Source organism: Tasmannia lanceolata, unplaced genomic scaffold (genome assembly GCF_043159265.1).
Source record: "Tasmannia lanceolata isolate RefF3 unplaced genomic scaffold, GAP_Taslan_0.1 ptg000020l, whole genome shotgun sequence".
In the NCBI taxonomy this organism is placed as follows: Eukaryota; Viridiplantae; Streptophyta; class Magnoliopsida; order Canellales; family Winteraceae; genus Tasmannia; species Tasmannia lanceolata.
In genome coordinates, this window is record NW_027518697.1 from 11274494 (window position 1) to 11297385 (window position 22892).

The 22892-nt window shown below is 39.0% G+C and overlaps 2 protein-coding genes across 2 annotated transcripts; both read right to left on the reverse strand.

Moving 5' to 3' along the window:
• Positions 1-407: 407 nt before the first annotated feature.
• LOC143853736 (heat shock 70 kDa protein 15-like) lies at positions 408-11686 on the reverse strand. The gene is made up of 10 exons (XM_077363478.1): positions 11530-11686; positions 7732-8966; positions 5713-5934; positions 5490-5585; positions 5177-5398; positions 3435-3629; positions 2947-3093; positions 2714-2863; positions 1996-2126; positions 408-978 (listed from the first exon to the last, which is right to left on the reverse strand). The coding sequence occupies exons 2-10, from the start codon at positions 8899-8901 to the stop codon at positions 783-785; spliced, it is 2529 nt and encodes an 842-aa protein (XP_077219593.1). The 5' UTR covers positions 8902-8966; positions 11530-11686; the 3' UTR covers positions 408-782.
• Positions 11687-12476: 790 nt separating this feature from the next.
• On the reverse strand, positions 12477-22495 carry LOC143853751 (uncharacterized). The gene is made up of 10 exons (XM_077363487.1): positions 22447-22495; positions 21991-22175; positions 21297-21408; positions 18384-18580; positions 17391-17496; positions 16632-16731; positions 15582-15708; positions 13177-13501; positions 12977-13078; positions 12477-12876 (listed from the first exon to the last, which is right to left on the reverse strand). The coding sequence occupies exons 1-10, from the start codon at positions 22493-22495 to the stop codon at positions 12863-12865; spliced, it is 1317 nt and encodes a 438-aa protein (XP_077219602.1). The 3' UTR covers positions 12477-12862.
• Between the last annotated feature and the right edge of the window lie 397 nt (positions 22496-22892).

Here is a 22892-nt window from a genome sequence, read left to right on the forward strand (position 1 = left end):
CACGAAGAGATGGGATTAGATGCATTCAGTAAAAGGAAAATTCAATGCAAAAAGACTTTTTTTAACAAATGAAATGAATTTTATAGAAGGTATATCAATCACTGAATGTATGAATAGCAACGGTTTTGCTAATTGAAAATGTACAAGTAGTGATGGTTTTGTTAATTGAAAATGTATTTAGCAAATGTCAGCTTGGGCGGCAGTGAAATCAAAATGTAATTAGTAATGATAATTCCACAACTATAGAGTGGATGGCTCAGAGTTAAGAACAATAGTGTGATGCATTCAACAATCAGATGGCCAGGATTTTCAAATGCTAGCCTTCACTCATCACCCATGGTTCAGATCACCAAACTAATGGGCCCAATTGGGTTTTTTCCACAAGTATGTTTCTCTGTAAAGAAATATGCAGGGAACAACACAATAGAGAAGCAATTCATTGAAAAATAAATAGCAAGTAGAACCAAAGTTGCAAGAATTCATAGACAAATGGCACAAAATCTGCCTTTGCAAAGAGTAGTACCTCCAACCAACAGTTACTTTCCAAACAAAATACGAGGGTAGACCTTACCCTCTCAAAACCGCACTTTCGAGCCCTATAATATAAACGAGGGTGACAAATGAAAATCACCGGCCACAAATATTTAGTCCTCCACAAAGTAATAATCCCAGAGCACTTCTCTAAACTGCAGAGAAGGCTCAAATAAAATGAGAATACAGCATCTAATTCGATATTGACTATAATGAATGAGAATACAAACCCTCAAATTATATTAACTCAATTAGGCACCATCTGGTACACTCTCCGACTTGTCCGTCTCCATGGGCTCGGTTGCTGTCTGGCCATCAGAATCTGGGTTATTTTGGGCACCTTCGGATTGTTGCTCCTCGTTGTTGGCTGGTGATGGAGAAGGCTGTGATTCCTGTGGTGGTTTAGCAGGTGCTGGCCTTGGTTTCGTCATTATTGGCCTACAAAACCTGTTTACATGCAACTTTTTTTTCAGAATGATGAACTAGACCCACAAAATCACAACTAAGTATGCAAATAACAGGCCTACAAGGCAACATTGTTTAAAACAGAAGTCCCAACTAGCAGATATGGGTGTCCCTTCACGGATACTAAAACTGCAAACAGAAGTCCCATTTGACAAACTACAAAGTTAAACGATTGCTTACACTTTCAAATATATGTTTTTTCAGTAAAGAAACCATCAAACATGGCGAGACTTCAGTGAATTGTAAAATATTTGCTGTCTTTTGTGAAACAACATCAAACATGGTGGGACTTCGGTGAATTGTAAAGTATTTGCTGTCTTTTGTTTTAGAATCCACAATTCTTGCTGTTTGGCAAAAATTACCGAAGAAAAAAAAACTGAAACCTCACACAAAAACAGAAGCAAAAATAAAGTTGAGAAATTACATTAGAAGTTAAGAAATTACATTAGCTTTAATAAGATCCATAACTGCCAATCAGCACATGATAACCATGACCATTCATGATTCACCCATAGGGCAACCCCCTTTGACATTGAATTGCAGCATTTGAAAAGCTCTGATTTCTGTTCAGAGCCAGGTAACCATACATGTGAAGCCTATTGTATGGTGATTCCAAGACTTTTTGGAAGGAACGCATCAAAAAATGGGACACGCCCTAGAAATCTCCCAATAGGACAATTCTAACCATCCAATAGTTGCTCGCATGTGGATGGTCAGAATATCATAAATCAGTGAAAGCGTGGTTCAAAGGGAAGAAGTCATTGATCATATATTGATGAGACCAATCAGGGAGATTTTTGGAGCATGTCCCACCCCAGAGGGGCTACAAATGAACATCCTAAATAACTAACTAGTCTTGGGCCAAACATATAGTTGTGCAGAGCAAAAAGGGGGCCCTTTGCCTCTTGAGGGATTCCCAAATATTTGAAATGGCCAGAATTGGGGTAAGAAAAAGGATAAAACGCTCAAGTTTTCAATGGAAATTCAATAAATTTGTACCTGTCGACAGTCTCAGCCTTCCTTTTCACATCAGCTGACAAGAGGACTGGAGTAGCATACTTGGGCAATGATTCCTGCTGCGGCCTTTTCTCTCTCAGCCATGCCTCTGCCTCCCCACATTCATTTACGACCTACCCCATAAAAATAAGGTGACATAAGTACAGAAAAAAAAAACCTATTACATTTGCAGGACAGTCTCTTGCTAGCCTTGTCCATATTGCCAATATATAGTACATTACAACCTATTTAGTGTTCGAAAACTCATCAGCTTAAGAAGACAGGTGTTTTTCACAAAAATCATCACCCATGTTCTCGTGAAACTGCTGACTGTTTCCCTTGATATACCCTAGTTGAACTCAAAAGTCAAAAATAACTTCCAAGTTGAGTCTGATATTTTCAGCATGGTATGTTCATGGCCACTTGCAAAATTACCAGCTACAATCGCAAAGTATTATTCCCCTAGGCTCCGTTCATTTTGGATTTTGAGAATTGATTTGAGTCCTAAACTGATTATTGGACTCACAATTGCATTTAATTTAGATTCCAATAATAAGTTTTGGAATCAAAATCACTTCTCAAAATCCAAAACGAACTGGGCCTTATTTCTACTTTCAAATAATTTATATTGGAACAATGAATGTGTGAATGATTGATTCTGATAACACTTAATGCAACAAGTCAACAACAACTGTAGTTAAGATGACATCCAACTTTGTACCTTCTGTTTATCTGCTATGTCAATGTGATCGAACTTAGGATCTTTTGACAAAGCCGCCTCTCTATAGCTGTTGATACAATAGACAAGTTGATCAATAACTGGGCCACGCTCCAAATGCTCCCTGTAACGCTCCTCGATGGGGTCACCTTGCTGCAATATGATCCAAAGCTGTCAAATAGGTAGACAGTTTCCCAAAATAAAGCCTCAGCCAAAGTTCAATGAAGTGCAATTACCTTTTTGAGCTCCTCAAGCTTGGCAACATAAACACCCTTGGTTTCATCCTCACCGTCTTCATATAACCAGTCCTCCACTTCCTGAAGTTTTGCAATCAACTCCTCCCTCTCCGAAGGAGTTACAAAATCGTGATACTTGTCATGAAGCTGGATGCCGAAAGAAATTCATTAGATAAGGTCAAGGTTTTAAATTCCGGTTTCGATTTAGGCTTCGGACAGAGCCAAAACTGAATTTTCGGCCGAAATTTGGTAAAAAACAAATTTCAAAATTGTGCCAAAATTTCTGAATTTGTTTTTTTTTTAAATTACAATTTCCCAAAATTCCGGAAGAAATTTGGGACTCTGAAATTTCGGTTTCATGTGGTTTCAGTTTTGGTCCCAACCGAAATCCAAAATTTCGGTATTTCAGCTGAATTTTAAAACCATGGATAAGATATAGCATAAGGACAATGTAAGAGAAACTAATAATTTATGAGCATAGGCTACACCTTGTTTCTCATGTCGTAAACATATGCCTCCACAGCGTTCTTCTTATCCTTGGTTTCTTCCATGACTCTGTCTTGCAGAGCCATCTCAAATTCCTTCTCCACTGCTTTCTGCACATCAGCATGCAGCATCCCGCCATATACCGTCTCCGCGACTGGGATGGTCACTTTCTTTACCTTCTTCTTTGGAACCTCAACCTGAAAATGGAGTGGTCAAGATGTTACACTTTTCTGAAAGATAAATCTCAACCATCTCCAATTTTTCACTTGCTCCGCAACCAGCAATAAATATTATATACAAGAAACAAAAATCAAGTCAACATATTACATTTAAGTTCAAAATTTATGTTTTATGGCGAACCAGCAAATGCATACCGAGTTTGCGTACGCTAAAGAATTTAAAGACAAAATAGGTCCCTTCCATCCAACATCATGTTCCTTCATAGTAGCCCTTGCCCCATCTGTGGTTAACATCTTGGCGCAAGAGGTCAGACAAACTAGAAATAGATGACATGTCAAGCTGTGCGTAAAATACACAAAATTACCCCCATATGAAAATTCGTTCCCCTTTTATAGTGAGGGGTATTTTTTTTCCTAAGTGATAATTATCTCTTAGGGCTTCTTTAAAGAGCCTATAAATACAACTTTGTGGATATAGAGGAAACTAATCAAACCCTAGACGTTTCTGCAGCCCAAGGGAGCGAATTTCGTGTGGCATGAGGAAAGAACCAAGATCAGGATTCGGAGAACACAAATCGAGGTAAGATCTGTGTTTTAAGAAGAAAGTTGAGTGTTAAAGAACCCTAAAAGAGGAATAGTGTAGTTAGAAGGGGAGATTTTGATGGCTAATCGTGTTTGAAACGACCGTTCAAAAAAACAAATCATGTTTGAAACGATCTAAGCGGCCACCATCCATGCCACACCTACATATTGCAGAATTGTCGACAGTTGGTACCACTATAATTGGATGGTCCTAGAACCACATGTTTAGGAGCCACAAATAAAAAAAGAAGATAAACCGTTAATTTTTGTCAATAATGACCATAAAATAGTGTGTGCATGTACCATGTGACCTAGAACTAAGATCATGTAGATCGCTCATCGGGATGGATCAAATCAATGATCTTGATCACATATGCTATGTGGGACCACAGTTTGATTATTAAGACCATATCTGGATTCTGGACAATGATCATTCCAATAGTGAACTAAGAAAATTTAAGGTCTACATTATTACTATCTCCATTTTTATTTATTTTTTAATCTCATGCGATCTTGGTCATATAAGCACAAATTTTTGCAGGAATCTTGTCCATGCATAGAGCATGCTGTTTTCTTGATTAGATAAAGCGTATCTAACCGTAACCTCCTAACATTCAGTTAAAGAATTTACATCTGCATGTGAAGAAATGAAATGATAGACAATCCAATGAACAGGTTAAAGTGCATACAACATAAGAAGCTAAAATATGTATAAGAACAAAGCTTTTCTTTTTAGCGAAATGATAACTGTACTGCCATCTTTTGATAAAGACACTCCTCTCTACCTTACATTTAACGCTCATTAATTGTGAATTGTAACAGAAGCTAACAGCCAAGTATTAATTATAACTTAAGGGAAGAGCCTCATTATCAAAACAAGGGAGGATATCATCTCAGTTCTGTTCATTGTTAATTGAAAACATATAAAAAATAACTAAGCTAACAAATAAATTGAATTAATGGAGGGGTCGAGATTTGCAAACCTTGGCATCTGTTTCCATCTGCACGGGCTTGTCTCCAGACTCCGGAAAACCATTTTCAACCCCAGAACTGGAAGCCTCAGAGGTGCCTTTGGCATCCTGCATATTTACATCACTCTCAACTGTGCTAGCAGCATTTGCAACCTCATCAGTTTCCATCTTTGGAGCTTCCTTTGTTGGCTCTTTAGCAGGTGATACTGGAACCTCAACTTCTTCTTCCAACAACTGAAATACCCACAATAAGAAATGTGTTCATAATGGCCAGATAATATAACAAAAATAAAGAAACTCACTACTGACAGCTCCCTTAACTTACAGTTGCAGACTCAATGCACACGATGCCATGCAGATTCAATCGAACTTTTAGTTTCAGTTTGGCACGTTCATCTTTAGTGGATTGGAAAGGGCCAATCTGTCAAAAACATTCCAAATACCAAAGAAACTATCAATGTTATAAGGTATAGAAGTGCATAAATATATAATGGAGAATACATAATAAAATAAAATTTAAGACCTAATTATGATAGCTGATTCATTACCGTGTACGTGCTAATCTTTGCTGGGGCTTGCAATTCACTCGAATCAGCATAAAGAACGTCAACTGTAAATGTGCCTGATCTATAAAATGTCAAAGCCTTGATACTGGGTATTAGATTTCCCTTGGTGTATACAATCTGCTGATGATCCTCTGCCCCATTCTGGGAATCAGGGGCAGAACCTTTCCAGGACAAGGCAATTGGGAAGGGGAAGCTCTCATTGACCTTCAAAATACAAGTGCAACACATAAAAACAGTTGGATACAAGTAGGCATGGTAACCAACATAAAAATGATTGAGCAAGAGCACAGTATTCAGAATTTCACATCCAGTTACTCTGCATTGTTAATAATGACATCACTGTAACCAGAATGGAAACAGGAGGTGTTTGGCATTCATAGTAACAGTAGCATAATCATAACAAGAACGGAAAAATAAGAGAGAAGAAGTTCCAGTATTGACATATAACAAACTCTAAGATGAACAACATTACAATATTGATGGATCGACATCATCTATTTTTTTAACTAATGAAACAGAACTCAAAAATACCCAAAAGAAAACCTATCATATGAGGATCATTCAAAAGGCTGGGAAACCTATTTGTCCAACATGGATACTCAAAAAAGGACGCTTCTATCATCATTTCCTTCAAAACAATGAAAGTAACAACCAAACTTACAGGATCCTATCACCATAATGGATCCAAATAAACTTATCAAGGTAATATAGAAAAAACTTGGACTACCGTCTAGTTCCAACTACTGACTACCAGCCAGTGAGAAAGCAACAGTCATCAGTGCACAGTCCCACTTATTAAATGAGTTCTAATGACTCCATTTGACAGAATAATTAAGATAAGATGATTTTTACTATCACCGATAATAGGCAGGTTTCCAATAACATAGACATAGAAACAGTGTTTCAAAATGTGGATGCGTGTCAAAAATGCAGCCAAAGCAAATCCTAGTCGACTCGGCATGACGTGGTCGAGCACTCAGTTGACGCAGCAGAGTACTCAGTTGACGCGGTCATAAATCGACAGTCAAAGGAGTTTCGATTGACTTTGTAGGGCAAAATGTGGACTCGGACAAGAATGGGCCAAGGCAAAAGGGAGTCAACTCGGGGGGTCACTGATGGCACGGAGAAATTTTGAAACTATGCATAGAAAGGTTAGATGGCCAGGAAAGTATGGATTCTCAGAGCTGGTGAAATGCCACAAGTAGCGTACACAACATTAAACATAGGGCAACTGCAGGTCTCCTAATCAGAAATTATATAAAAATCAACCAGGGTTAAAAAACTTATAACTGCTTAGTGATAAAACTCACCCTAGAAAACCCCAAAGGGACCACCTGGGCAGCTAGGTGGTCGCCTGATGAATAGGATAGGGAAAATTTTGGCAAAAAAGAATTGATCCATGAAAGGAGTAATTTGAAACATGTAAATAACATAATACAACACAAGCAAATTATGTAACTAATGAACAAAAGCAAGTAGTGTCTAGCCTCCTGTAATAATTACCACCTCAGATCATGAGCAGTAATGTCTAGTCTACTCTCTTGCAATGATTTCCGTGTAAATAATGAAATATGACATAAAAAATGGTACTAATGAACTAAAGCACACATAGCCTAGTCTCTTGCAGTGATTCACACCTCGGGTCATGAGAATAATGTTTACCATAGGCAATGCCAAAGAACTGGGATATTGCCTAGTCACTTACCCAAAATCATGCTAGATCCCCATGAATCCTAATAGCTAAGACCCTGTTCGTTTCAGATTGTTGCAGCCGATTGTGGACCCCAAACCGATTATTGGACACCAAACCGATTATTGGACACCAAACTAGTTTGGTGTCCAATAATAGGTTTGGGGTCCACAATCGGCTGCAACAATCTGAAACGAACAGGGCATGAGGAGAATTAGCATAGGTGATGGTCAAGTTCTTGTTATATAGGTGTCCTATACAACAGTGAGAGCCCTGAATGCACCCCATAAATTCCAGAGACAGCATCGTACCTGAAATTCCCGCACTTTGAAAGTTGGGCTCAGTATTGCACATTGAAGAGCACATCCTCGGGCAACACACTCACTAGCATTCATTGTGCGCCTTGGCTCCTTCCCAAAAAACTCGCTCAGTATCCTAATGACTGCAGGAACACGAGAACCTGACCCAACAACCTCAACCGAGTGAATGTTTTCAACACTAAGCCCAGCTTCTGCAAGAGCCTTCTCCAATGGCCCCTTCACCCTTTCCAAAATAGGAATACTAATCTGCTCAAAGTCATCCCTCTTAATAAACCCCCTCACATCCTTATCATCAAGCAAACACTCAATATTCAAAGGTGCCTCTGGATTTGCACTCAACATTTTCTTCAACTTCTCGCACCCTGCCCTCAGTCTCTGGCATGCTCGAGCATTCTGGAACACATCGATCTTGTATTCCTCCTTAAATTTCGCCGCAAAATGCCAGAACAGAACTTCATCAAAGTCCCGCCCACCAAGTGATCGATCAAATGCATGAGCCAAGATTTTAAGCTGACCCTTCTTGAAACCGACAATGCAGACTTGCATGCTAGCATGGCCAACATCGACAAAAGCAACATTTAATTGATCATTTTCCGGCAAGTCCGTTTTGTAAATTCCATATCCCAAAGCTGTTGCAGTAGTTTCGTGCATCAAACGCAGAGGGTGCAAACCTGCAATTGTAGCCGCATCCATAACCGCTCTTCTTTGAAGATCCGTAAAATAAATTGGAATCCCAATACAACAATCCACAACGGCTGCATTCAAATTCTTCTCTGCTATACTCTTCAGATTCGAAAAGACCATCCCTAAAACTTGTGTGGGTGTGAATGACCTCATCTCTCCTAGGTACTGTGCGTGAATCAATGGGTAACCATCGGGCCCTTCTGTGACGGAAAATGGCAACGATTGAAGGTCTCGTTGGAGCTCGGGATCGGAGAATTGCCGGCCAATGATGCGTTTTATCTGAGACACGGCATTTTTAGGGTTCATCAGGGAGGATGCAGCTCCGGCCGTGCCAATGAACCGTTGCTTCTCGCCAAAGCATACGATAGCTGGAGTCTCACGTTTTGATTCATCATTGAGAACAACATCGATCCCACGTTGCCGCGCAACAGCAACGATGCAGCTCTCATTACCAAAATCGAAACCCACAACACTCATCTTTGCCAGAATAAAGACAGCTCGGATCGGGGAGTCAGTTTATCCCCAGTATATAAATTAATGATCTGAACATCAATGCAGCAAAGTATTAAAATAATTGCAATTCACATAAAGCTAGGGTTTTATCCGCTTAAAGAGAAGATAAAAAGGTATGACTTTAGGAATTTTCATAGATAGAAATCAAGAAATGAAATATTAAAAGAATTAGGATTCACATAAACCTAGGCAGAAAAAATGAAATATTAAAAGAATTAGGATTCATGTAAACCTAGGCAGAAAAAATGAAATATAATGCTCTGTTTGGTTGCCGGGTTTTTTTTGTTCCTAGGAGTTATGTGGGAGAGTTAGTTAAATTTTGGTCCCATCCCATGTTTGGTTGCCTTTTAGCACTAGGTTTATTTTAATCCCACTCTTGTAATGATTACTTGTGGGGTGAATTTTTTAATCCCACTTTTGTAATGATTGCCTTTTCATCCCATCCCAAGATAACCCCAAGAACAAAAATAAACTCAGGAACCAAAAAAAAGCTTGAGAAGAATTTTTTTTCTACCCAACAGTTCAAGCAACCAAACAAAGGTTTTTTTTTTCCCACCATAATCCGGTCAACCAAACATGGGATTTTTATTTTACCAGGATACTTCTAGGACTTTTTTTTTTCCCACCTATCTCCCAGGGTATTTTTTTTCTCCCACATAACTCCCAGGAACAAAAAAAACCCGGCAACCAAACAGAGCATAAAAGAACTAGAATTCACATAAACCTAGGGTTTCATCTGTTTTTGAAGAGATAACAAAAAGGTATGACTTCCAGATTTTTGCTAGAAAAAATCAAGAAATGAAATCTGAGTGCAAACTTTTCCCCGCAACCAGGGGAAAAAATTAACTATCTGAATATTAATGCAGCAAAAATTAAATATTAAGAGAATTAGGATTCACAAAAACCTAGGCAGCATATTAAGAGACTAGGATTCACATAAACGTAGGCAGCAAAAATGAAATATTAAAAGAATTAGGATTCACATAAACCTAGGATTTCATCCGTTTGAAGAGAAGGTAAAAAGGTATGACTTTTGGATTTTTATAGAAAATATACAGAAATGAAATCTGAGGGTGCAGAGTTTTCCCCGCAAAAGAAAAATATCATTCGCAAAATCATTGTTACGTGCTTATATGGGTCCCACTTGGAATGGAATAAATTAGCTTTGATTTGCAGCTTTTAGAGATTGCTTTCTTAGTTGTTTGGTTTGGGTAGGACTCTTAGAGATAAGGGTTATCTTAGTTAGGGTTTTTTCTATAAATAATATATGCACACGACGTTTTTTGAATGAATGAAGAAACGTATTCCAGAAACTGTGTTTTTGTGCACAAAGGAGGATTGATCCTTCCCTTGAAGTGGATCAAGAGGCTGATCTTCCCTCTAAGAAGATCAATCACGTTACAAACCGATTCGGGTTCGTAACAATTGGTATCAGAGCAATTGATCCTGCGCCATGGCAACGACTTGGGAGATTTTGGATTCCATGCGTGCCGATTTTCAGAAGTTCAAAGCATTTGTTTTGAAAATGATACAAGAGCAACAACAATTTATGGAAGGTTTGAAAAAAATCAGCATATTGATCGAGGAAATGTGCACGGATAAAGAAAAGCGGAATCTTGAAAATATTGATGTTTAGGTCGAGTAAAGTGCAAGAATTGATGGCGACAAGGATGGGTTAGTTGAACACATTATCGAAGAGCATATTGATTTTGGCCAACTATTCAATCATTCTGTCATTTCAATGCGGCTCCATGAAAAATCATATTTTTTTCCAACTTAGATCACATCGGATATTGAAGGCGAGGTTCGAATGATAGCTAATATCAACAATGCCCAATAGGATTTGGGACCCCGTAGAATAAGAATAAGTTATTTTCTCCAATAATCCAACCTTGAGGACAAGGTTGATTTAAGAGAGAGAGAGGGGGGGGGATGTTACGTGCTTATGTGGGTCCCACTACGAATGGGATAAATTAGTTTTGATTGGTAGCTTTTACAGATTGCTTTATTAGTTGTTTGGTTTGGGTAGGACTCTTAGAGATTGCTTTCTTGGTTGCTATCTAGATTAGGGTTTTTTCTACATATAATATGTACACAGCCTTCTTTTTTTAACGAATGAAGAAATGTATTCCAGAAGCTGTGTTTTTTGTGCATAAAGGAGGATTGATCCTTCCCTTGAAGTGGATCAAGAGGCTGATCTTCCCTCTAAGAAGATCAATCACGTTAGAAACCAATTCGGTTTCGTAACAATCATAGGATTTCATAGACACGTATAAATTACCAAAAAAGAAGAGGTGAAAGTTCCAATCTAGGGTTTCAGAGAGAGAGAGAGAGAGAGAGAGAGAGAGAGAGATTAAAAAAAAAAAATAGATGAAAGTAAAGGTTGACGATATTTAGGGTTTCTGCGCGAGAATTAAAACTAAAAAACAGTAAAAGAATACCCAGATCGAAGTAGCAGAAGCATAAAATTAGGGCTTCCTACGAAGGAAAAGATCAGATCTACAGCTCTTTCAAAATTTTGAACCGATTCAAAGATGAATTAATGAAAAAAAAGATGTAATAGATGTAAGAATGGCCGAGATAGAGACATACCTTTCGATCGAGAGAGAGAGAGATTGTTCTGGATTGAATGTTTCGTTAGGAGGCGGTGTAATAAAACGTTTGTAAAAACCCTCTTTTAGGAGGACTCTGAAATTTAGTCAATGATATTTTCGCCCCTCTGTAGGATAATGCGCCCCCAAGGTTACGTGATTTAACGCCAGAATGCGATGAAGTCTGCCCTCAATTAACGTTACAAGTGGGGCGCATAATCTTACAGTGGGGCGAAAGAATCATCATTTAGGCGATGGGTGGAGTGGTGTACTGGTGTTCTAGAAAGATGTATATTAGGTTGACACCCGCTTGTAGTTGTACCAATGTACTGGTATGACCATAAAGAGACAGAAATAGCCTAATTTCTGATAATCCTAATCGTTCATCTATTGGGTCCAATACGGATGGGTTTGTCACAAACAAATAGACCTGGCAAACGGGCGGGCCGGGCCGGATTTGACCCGGCCCGTACGGGTCCGGGTCAAACGGGCCGGGTCAAAGTGACCCGGAAAATTTTACGGGTCGCGGACCTTGGACCCACACCCGGCCCGTACGGGCCGGGTTGACCCGCGGGTCACCCGGGTTTTTTGCCTTTTTTTACACGTTTTCTGTTATTTTTTTCCCTGTTTTTATGCCTACATTTTTCCTATTTTTTACACACTGTAATAGGATGATCCAAACCGTCCATGTGATGGGCAATGACATAAATAGGTTCAACCCAAAAAATCATTTCCATAGGATGATCCTAGCCCTCTAATCTATGTAGGAATCGCATATTATTATTTATGGAAACCTCTACAGATTGGAGGGCTAGGATCATCCTATGGAAATCAATCATAGGATTTTTAGTTTTTTACCCATGTTTTATCCATTGTAATAAAAAAGACAAATATCCATCCATTGTAATAAAAAAGACAAATATACATCCATAAAATGATTATCAAAAGACAAACAGCCCCTGTTTAGCACCCAACCATCCATTGTAATAAAAAAGACAAATATCCATCCATAAAATGATTATCAAAAGACAAACAGCCCCTGTTTAGCTCCTGTTTTAGCACCTGAAACAGGGGCTGTTTAGCCTCTGTTTAGACCCTGTTGGCCCCTGTTTTGGCGCATGTTTAGCCCCTGTTTTGGCCGCTGTTTTGGCCCCTGTTTTAGTCCCTGTTTAGCCTATGTTGGCCCCTGTTTTAGACACCCACAAAATGAATTTTACAAACAATGAAACAGAAAAGTTCACAAAGTGAAGTCACATCTTTAAGCCGCATTTAAATTATCATACTCCTAAAGCTTTCGCCAATGGTCTTGTTGAAACCTATCCAAGGCATGCTACTCATGGTATAGTTCCTGTGAACAAAAATAGGCATTTACAATACATGATGAAGGGCCATATGAACACAATACATCATTGTTATCATCAATATAACTATATAACTAAATATTTTACCTGCAACTTCCAAGGCATTAGTGGTAGTGGATTCTCTCGACACCGACGCCAACAGGTTCTTGGATAATGGCACCACTAGTTGCTCATCACTTGGATCATCGCCTGCATTTACCAAATACAAATAATTAATTTATTAAAATACATAAGAAGAATATGATTAAATATTATTTGTGTACTGTAAATCAAATATTGCAACTTACTTTCTATTTCATAACCAAACAACCAATTTCTAGAGCAAATCACCGCTTGGGCATTTTCCGGTCGAATTGAAGTTCGGTATTTGGTGAGAACTTTGGCTCCAATACTAAAAGCCGACTCCGAAGCAACGGTTGTTATGGGGATGCTCATGAGATCACGCGCCAATATAGATAGAACGGGATACCTCGCATGGTTGTCTCTCCAATACACTAAAATATCCATGTTTGCATAGTGTTTGCGATCGAACTTTGGCTCTTCCAAATAGAGGTCTAGTTCGGACTTTTTTGCGCTACTATTTCCACCATCATATTCATAATAATCAAATTCCTACATTATTAAGATATGAAAGTCAATAATAAATTAATAATACACAAAATTTAAAAAGAAACTACCACAAGTGTTTAGGGGGAAAAGAAAACTTACACTAATGTCGTCATCGTTGTTACTACCGCCCCTATTTTCCACCAAAGAATGGTTCGGAGTTACCATGGGACATTTGGTAACATATTCTTGAAAAAGATAAGTCAATGAACTTCGAACAATATCCACCTTCACCTTGTGATTGTCTTCATCAATCTTCTTATAGCAAAATTCTACAAGATTCATCTTGAAGCGAGGGTCAAGCACAACGGCCATAGCAAGCACAACACTATAAGAGTCCCAATACTTTAGAAACTTTGGTTTCATTTCTTGTGCCATGCTACTAATAACAGTATCAACACTCTCTATCTCTTCATTTAGGCGCAAATGAATTTTCCACACACATTGGAAATATAAATTCGCTGTTGGATACTCGGAACCCGATAAGAGAGTTGTAATATCAAAAAATGGCTTCAAGAATTTGTGCATTTTCTCCCCCCTTTCCCATTCATCTCTTGTTGGACAATACTTGTAACCCGGTTCCATCAAAGCATAATGTGCAAAAGCCTCACGATGTTTGAGGGCACTCTCAAGCATTAAGAAAGTGGCATTCCATCTTGTCGGTACATCCATGCGCAAACCCATTGACCCCGTCACTCCCACTACTTCACAACACTCCGCAAATTTCACTAATCTACCCTCGGATCCTTTAACAAATTTAACACTTTCTCGGATCTTGTTTAATGCAATATTAGCCACATTCAAACCATCTTGAACAATGAGGTTCAAAATATGAGCCGAACATCTTATATGGAAAAAACTACCTTCACATACTAAAGCTCTTTGAACTCGAAGTTGGCTCTTTAAGATTTCAACCAAAGTGTTGCAACTAGATGCATTATCCAAAGTTAGAGAAAAAATTTTCTTTTCGATCCCCCATTCCTTTAAGAATTGAAATATCTTCTCCGACAAAAGAACACCACTATGAGGTGGAGGTAAGTGGCAAAAATTGAGAATCCTACTTTTTAAATTCCACTTCTCATCAACATAGTGAGCGGTGAGGCAAATATAACCCTCGGTCGTACAAGATGTCCATACGTCGGATGTGAGACATATCCTACCGGGAACCCTCTCCAAAGCAAGTTTGAGTTTTTCTTTCTCTCTCTTATATATTTTCAAACAATCGGCTTTGGCGGTATTTCTACAATATGGTTTCACATCATGATTTAGATACGTGTGAACATCCCTAGTGCCTTCATGCTCTACCATTGAGAAAGAGTAGTTATGTTTCATTATTGAAATGGCCACCTTCTCACGATATGTCTCTTGACATAATTTTTTACCCCTCAATTGCATTTCATTACTTAAATGCATCTGTACTACATCCATATTTTCACGTTTTGGACACTTGGAGTAGTGCTCTATTAAATTCTTTGTCCCATGACTACTACTACCAACGGCATAACTTTTACTACACAACTTACATCTTGCCCTTTCTTTCTTGTTCTCGTCAAAGTATGATTCATATTCATCCCAAATTATTGCTCTACGCTTCTTACAAATTCTACTTGCAGTACTATCATTAAGAAAATTCTCATTATCATCATTTACATCTACGGGGGTACTCATATTCACAGTGACAGACATTAATGATCAAAGGAGAAGCTGCATTATCGAAAAAAAAAAAGAAAAAAAAAAGTGAACATCAATAGAAGCAAGATAGAGTCGCCAAGATAGACTTGCCAAGATATAAAGTAATAACAATAACAATTAAAGAAGCCCCAAAGACGACATGGAATGGGGCTAGAACAAATGTTATCAAAACAATAAAAAAACAATTAAATGACAATTGAGATATCACATGTAAATAAACCGAAACAACCACTCTCTTGTGTAAATTGAAGCAGCCGCTCTCTTGTGTAAATTGAAGCAACCACTCACATGTAAAAAAATTCCAGCAAAAATATTTTTTTTTCTTGTAATCCAAACAGGGCCTTAATGAAAATGTAGAGAAATTGCAATCAATACAGAAACTTATGTGAGATACCTTCTCAGAATAGTGACAGGCAACACAGGATCCAGCAAGGGAACATTCAAAGGACGCGTTCCCTTTTGTTTCCCTAAAACTCAGCATCGATCTACGCTGAGATCCCCTTTCTTCAACATCTTTTCCCCTGCAATTCCACAATATCTTTTTAGTAAAATCAACCATCAAAATCCATCAGAAAATTTCTCTCTCTCTCTCTCTCTCTCTCTCTGACCTTAGGGTTTGTGTTTGCGTGTGGGCGTGTGTGCTATAGCAAATGGAATGGCAATATGATTTTTCCTTCTCGATAGCCCGGGTTGCTATTGGAAGGAAAAAAGAAGCAAAATAATCCCAAAAAAGGAAAATCACAGAAAGAAATCAGAGATTGAAGAATGGTATTTAGATGAAATTTCGAAACCAAAGCGACCATTGTAAAAGAAATATTGAAACCAAATTGAAGAATAAAAAATATCCAATCCAAGAAGAAGGGGTTGCTATAGAAAGGGGAAAAAATCAAAAGAAACCCAAAATAGAAATATTGAAACCTAATCAAAGAATAAAAAATTTCCAGTCCAAGAAGCAGAGGTTGCTACAGGAAATGGGAAAAGAAAAAAAAATCAAAAGATGCCCAAAAAAGGAAAATCACATAAAGACGTCAAAGTAAGGAATAATCAAAGATTGAACGGAGAAATCAAAGAAGGAAACCCAGAAAAGGAAAATCAAAGATTGATTCAAATTGGATTGTGAGTCTGTGACCCAGACTCTGAAAGTATGATGCATAAAGTACTCTGAAAAGAATTTGAGCATATTGGAATCAAAACATAGATGGACCCCTTCACACCCATAGAATAAATCAATAAAATGGAAAATGGAGAGTTGGGGTCCTTGGTGTTTAAACGAATTGTTTGGATCGTGAGATTAGTGGAGCCCACTTTGGTGTTTAAATCCATAACTGTAACTCTGTAAGGAAGACTCCCACATTGCAAAATGCCCACTTTTTAGCAGATTTTGTCTTCATTCACGAGAGAGAGAGAGAGAGAGAGAGAGAGAGAGAGAGAGAGAGAGCCGTACCTGTGGAGAGGTGGCGACGCCGCGCCGCCGCGACGCTTCTGGAGGTTGAAGAAGAAGAGAAGAAACCCAAAACTCCAAAAGAAACGACCTGTTTTTTGACCTGTTTTTTTTTTTTTTTTTGTGAAAGTGAGACTTTATAACTTTATAAGGGAAAAAAAAAAACGACATTATTTTTTATGTTTAGTTTTTTACGGGCACCCGCGGGTCCACCCGGACCCGCGCAGTTTTGACGGGCCGGGTTGACCCGCGGGTCACGATAGAAACGGGTCACAACATCTTGACCCGGACCCGGAATTTACGGGCGGGCCGGGTCAACCCGCGGGTCCGGGTCAATTTTTGCCAGGTCTACAAACAAACTCCTTGCTTTGCAATTGTAGCCGTCCGATTTGTCGAGGCTTTCGAATTCAATCTACAACCACTTTTATTTTTGTTTTCTTTTTTTTTGGGGATTTCCTTTCAACCATCTAGTTACGAGCTAAAATTTTTATGGCTGTGATCATCCCAAAGTAAGAGATTTCGTTTTAGGGAAAATTACATTTACACCCCCTCTAGTTTCTGACAGTCTGACACATTCAACTCTAACCCTAACTTTCAAAATGTGACACATTCAACTCTAACCCTAACTTTCAAAATGTGACAGGTACACCCTTTGAGGTTTCAATTTGTATAAGTTAGACCCCTCTCCGTCAACGGTGCGTCAGTTTAACCTGACAGAAAGATTGAAACTAACCATGGTTAATATTTTGAGGACAGAAATACCCTCATTTGCAGAGGGATTAGGATTATGACATCTCCAGCCGCTGCCGTCGCCATCTCCAGCCGCTGCCGTCACCTCCACCACATACGATGAAACCCCACTCCATGGCTACATCAAACCCACATTTCAAGAAAAAAACATTGATAAAAACAAAACAAAAAAGCCCTAAAATATTAGAGTTTCTGTACAAATCATGATAATGATGTGAATGAAGACAAATAAAACTCCTAAATCGAGGATTTATGTTGATAAATAAACAAGGGTTTGAATCAAACCCTAATTTTCAGTTTTCAAGTATGAAAATCCTAATTTTCAATTGGGGAAGATGAGGGCATTTTGGTCATTTCCGTCTCACCGTCTACTCCGCCACGTTAAAAAAACCTCGAGGGTGTATTTGTCACGTTTTGAAACTCATGGTTAGAGTTGAATGTGTTGGAAACTACAGGGGGTGTATCTGTATTTTTACCTTCTTTTTAATGGACACTTCATATTATCAATTTAAATGTGTTGGGAGTGAAAACCAGCACCCAATCGGAGTTGGACACCCGGGGCTCACTGGCCAAAACGCTCTAGGGACAAAATGGTAATTTTGTAGCTCACAAGGAAGCCCTAGAAACTTTAAACTCTAAAATTGCGGTTCTAAAACACATTCACAAGGGACAAAATTGGAAACTCTCAATTGAAGGACACCCAACCAATTAGTAAAGAGCCACAAGAGGCAACTTTCCCGACTTACCATTCTATAAAAAGGGAGTTGAGGCTCAAATGTACGGATTCTGAAACCATTATTTTGCTTGTTGAGCCCTATGAGCGCTCAACCTTCATATATGGAGCCATTCGTTGACTTAAGCATCAGATAGCCTCCCTGGAGTCCAAGCTCTTGGTGGTTTTGTGACGATTTAGTCGTGCACACAGGTTCCAGATCTTCATCTTGGGAACGTCTCAACCTCAATCTAGTTTTTAATGGCAGCATATTGGTCTCATCCGTGAGAAACCAAAACAAAAGGCTTCAACTTGAGCCTAGCATTGGGAAGAAGCAACCGCATGCACTCCAATCGGGGAGGTACGATCGCCACCCAAGAACGGTTCCCATAGCCACCCCATGGCATCTCACACCGTTCCTCCTCCGTCACAGCCTTCCTACTGTATCCAGAATAGTAGAGCATCTCAGGCAACCGTCTCGACGGTGGAGCTGTTCAATTTTTTGGCCCGTCAAGTCGAGATCATGAAAGACCATTTCAAAAAATCCGCACAGAAGGAAACAGCGTGCTGTTAGTTAAACCCACTCCGATTAAGGGATCAAGGCAGAGTGGAAATGCCTTGGAAGGACATAAAACAAAAAATTTCATTCATCAATCAGATTTATAGGATCCCTAGTTGCTATATTATCAATGGTGATCAAATTGAAATTCATAAAGATTAAGAAAACAATACCGAAGTGATTAATCGAAATAGTAATCTCTACTTTATCTACTTCTCGCCGGCTTCAATTCTTAGAAAAAACAAACACCTTGGAAGTTGGATCGATGGCTCCCTTTGATTACTCAGACTGCGCTTTCTTGAAGAACCTTTCATCGAGAACTAGAAGTGGGAGAAGAAGATGAACTTGAGAAAGAGAAAAGTGAATGAAAACAAGTGAGAGAGAGATTCAGATGCGCAAAATGTGTAACCTATTTTGGCTTCCACCAAAAATGTATATATAGAGATCGATCACTTGGGCGTCCCAATTGCCTTGGATGTCCAAGCTTGCCCAATTAGCTAAAAAGTCCTTTCCATCTGTGTAAAAGCAGAGGAGACCAAAGATGAAGTGTCGTTATGCTCTTCTTCTCAATTGCTTGAAATTCAATCCCAAGGGGACGAAAAGGTTTGGTCTTTGACCCCCCTCGAATTGAGTTTTTGGTTTCTTGCCTTGAGAGAGGCTGGCACACACCCCGTACACACAAAACACACACATATTCTATGCACGTTCTCCCACACGTCTATTAAGTGCCGGCGTGGCATATAACTTAGTTGAGCTCAAGCGGACTACCACTACTTAAGCTCCAAAATGGGTGTAAACATGTCCAAATATAGCAAACACCCCAAATCTTCCTCTCTGGAGCTGAAATTGAGTTTGGACAGCTGTGAAAGGGAAATAGGAAGAGACTAAGGCTCTGTTCACTTGCCTTCCCGGGAAAGGAAACGAAAGGAAAGGAAAGGAATCTGATGTGGCAAAATGGAAAGGAAAGGAAAAGAAACTGTGATTTTCCCATGCTTTCTCGCTGTTCACTTGCCTAGAAAGGGAGGGAAAATTTGCAGGAAAGTTAATTTCTCGTTGTTCACTTGCCCAGAAAGCAAGGGAAAATATGGAAGATTTTTTTTTTTTTGTATTAAATGCTACCACATAAACAACATGTATATAGTATGATCCACCAACAGAAATTAAACATAAGTTATAACCTGCAAATCATCAGGAGAGAATCCAATTTCATCCGGCAGGACATGATAATGGGTTGGGCGAGCTGTACCCTGTTGATAGTAATGCAGCAAAATTAGTAAGCTCAGTAATAGTTTCGACATTACATTCTGAAAGTGGCATAACCATTTGCCGCCACCTGACACAACTATTCTTAAAAAAGAATATAATAACAATCACCACCAAAGCAGGTGGGACCTTAGAAATAGAATATGCTAAGGCCCAGTTTGTTTTGGATTTTGGCAATGGGATGTGAGTCCAAAACTGATTAGATGGGCTAGATGAAAGCTGAGTGGGAAGCTGTGAATTTTCTAATCTCAAATGTTACAAATGTGAGTCCAACAGTGAAGATGTGAGTCCAACAGTGTAGCTTCGATAATACGAAATGTAGATGTTGAATTTTCTACCAGCTTGTGTAAGCTGTGAATTAAGTAATGGACATAAACAAAACAGCATTTAGGCATGAAGCTCAGATTGTGTTCATGGAGCATATGAGCTCAGATCATTCTAATCTGAAATGTTACAAATGATGTATATCTTGTAATGTTTGCAAGACTTCATATCGAAAAAAGCACACAGAACTGAATGTATAGATTCATGCTTGTGATCTGTTCCAGAATTTTTAGATCTAAGATGAAGAGAAATGGCAGACTTCAAGATGTCAAGAACTCCTAATATTTCACTCATATGGCAGTGGAAACTGATCTTAGATTACAGAAACTCTAAACAAATTTAACTTGGGGACAGAAACTCATAGACAACAGAAAATTATAAGGAACAAAGATGTAGAATAGTACTGCAACTGAAATAGAACGATTACATTCTAGATGAGGAGGAAAAGTGAAAATCCTACTTGAAGAATTCTACACAATCTCCTTCCAAGGAGGAGTCTCCAAAAGCTCAGAGCTCTCTCTCAAATCAGCTTCGTCCTCCACTAGATCAACTTCCAAAATCAGCTCCTAAAATTCCTCGTCTACTCCTCTTGTGAAAGGTTCCTCCTCAGCCTCATCCTCCTCACAACTAACCTCAGGTGGTGAAGGGGATGATGCACAAATATGGGTCCCTCCCTCCCTCCCTCCCTGTCTGTCCCAACAGGCTCCGGCTCCCATTTTCCCTTGCTGAGCCTTCCAGGGGTCCCCACGGACACTCTCCTCTACTGTATCCTATGATAAGCCATTGGTGTGAACACTCTTAAGAAGTAGCGACATACTTCCTCCCATCAGCGGAAAGGAGGTTCTCCCATGATAATTGCAAATTGCCATGATAGTTGATTGTTCCTAATGCTACGGGTATCCATGTACATGATAGATATGAGGCTAGAAAATCCCATACGAGATCCTCACCATACTGGATACTCTATATCCTAAAAATATACACCCTTGTCTACAACCAAGGTGATCAAATGAGGGTTTTCCATTTCTCTGTTTCTTGAGAAGTTCATGAATAGACTAACCAGGTGGAACATTATCGGGAGACCCAGGCTGAAAAAATTTGGTATGGTGGTTTTTCTGGGCGACAATAACAGTGAACCTAAGATCCCACTTCTCATCAAGAAACTTACAAGCCTGCAACAAATTAAAAAAATAAAGTATCACAATATGAAAAATTGGTGTATTACAGAGATGTTAAGAATTAAACAGAAACAGTTTCTTTGAATTAAACAGAAACAGTTTCTTCGAAGAAAAAATCATCTCTGAAAAAAAAAAGTTCTACAAAACCCATTTCTGAAATTCGAATGAGAAAAAACCAACCCCTATCTGAAACAAAATGAGAACAACTCATTTACAAACCCACGTTTCTGCAACAAAAACAAATAAAACCGAACAAAAACCCATTTCGAAAAAAAAAATCAAAAGAAAAAACTCATTTCTGCAAAAAATCTCTTCTAATTTTTCTTGTAGATCATGGTCAATGGAGATCAACAGCATTTCTGCAAAAAAAACCCAAGGAAAAAACCCATTTCTGCAAGAAATCCGAACCCTAGATCTTCTTCATCAACATCAAAATACTGTAGATCTTCTAATTTTTCTTGTAGATCAAGGTCGATGGAGACCCATCTTACCGAAAGAGGGGATTCAACCCGGAAAAAAAAGAAAAATTACAGAGGAAGAGGATCAAAGGACGGAGATGGAGGAGTTACCACTGACCGTGATGGTCGCCGGAGAAGGAGGAGTTACCACTGACCTTGATGGTCGCCGGAGAAGGAGGACGGAGACGGAATGGTCGCCGGAGACGGAATGGTCGAGGAAGGAGATAAGCCGTTGTTCTTGCGTTTTTTTTGGGTTCAGAATACCCAGCGCGATAAACTTTCTCGAGAAAGCTGAAATCCTACCTATTTGACGAGAAAATTCTTCACTTCCTCGCGAGAAAATTTTTTTTCCACGTAATTATAATTACGTTCCACGTCAGATTTCCCACTTTCCTGATAATGCAAGTGAACACTCTAATTCAAGGTTTCTCAAGAAAATATGGGGGGTTTTCCTTTCCTTTCCTTTCTCGGGAAGGCAAGTGAACAGAGCCTAAGAGAAATAGAGAGAGATATCTATAGAGAGAGGAGCATGCTCAAGGCAAAATCCTTGGAAATTGGGTAGACTTGAGCTCACCTGTGGGAGAACCAGACGTGGATGGTCTGTTGATAATCGGAAAAGGCATTTCGCGGATGAATGAAGACAAAATCTGCTGAAAAGTGAGCCCGGGCCCGGGGGATGCTCTCACATGCAACATACCATCCGTGAAATGGCTTTTGCGATGGACGCTAGCAAATCACTCCTAAAAATATTGAATTTCTTGATTGTTTTGGAGAGTCTCGAATTGCCATTGGCGTTTTGGAGAGTCTGAAATTGCTCTCGGCGTTTTGGCCAGAAAAGCCATCTGCCCCATCATGAGAATTGAGAAATTAAAGGAGGGGCAAAGGGCAATTTTGGTACTTCCTAAAACTAGTGACGATTTTTTAAGAATGTTTTTCAGGGACTTCCGCCTCCGGCAAAATACATTTAATAGATGGTTCAAAATTTAACTTTATTAAGCATTTAAGTTACATTAAACTTTA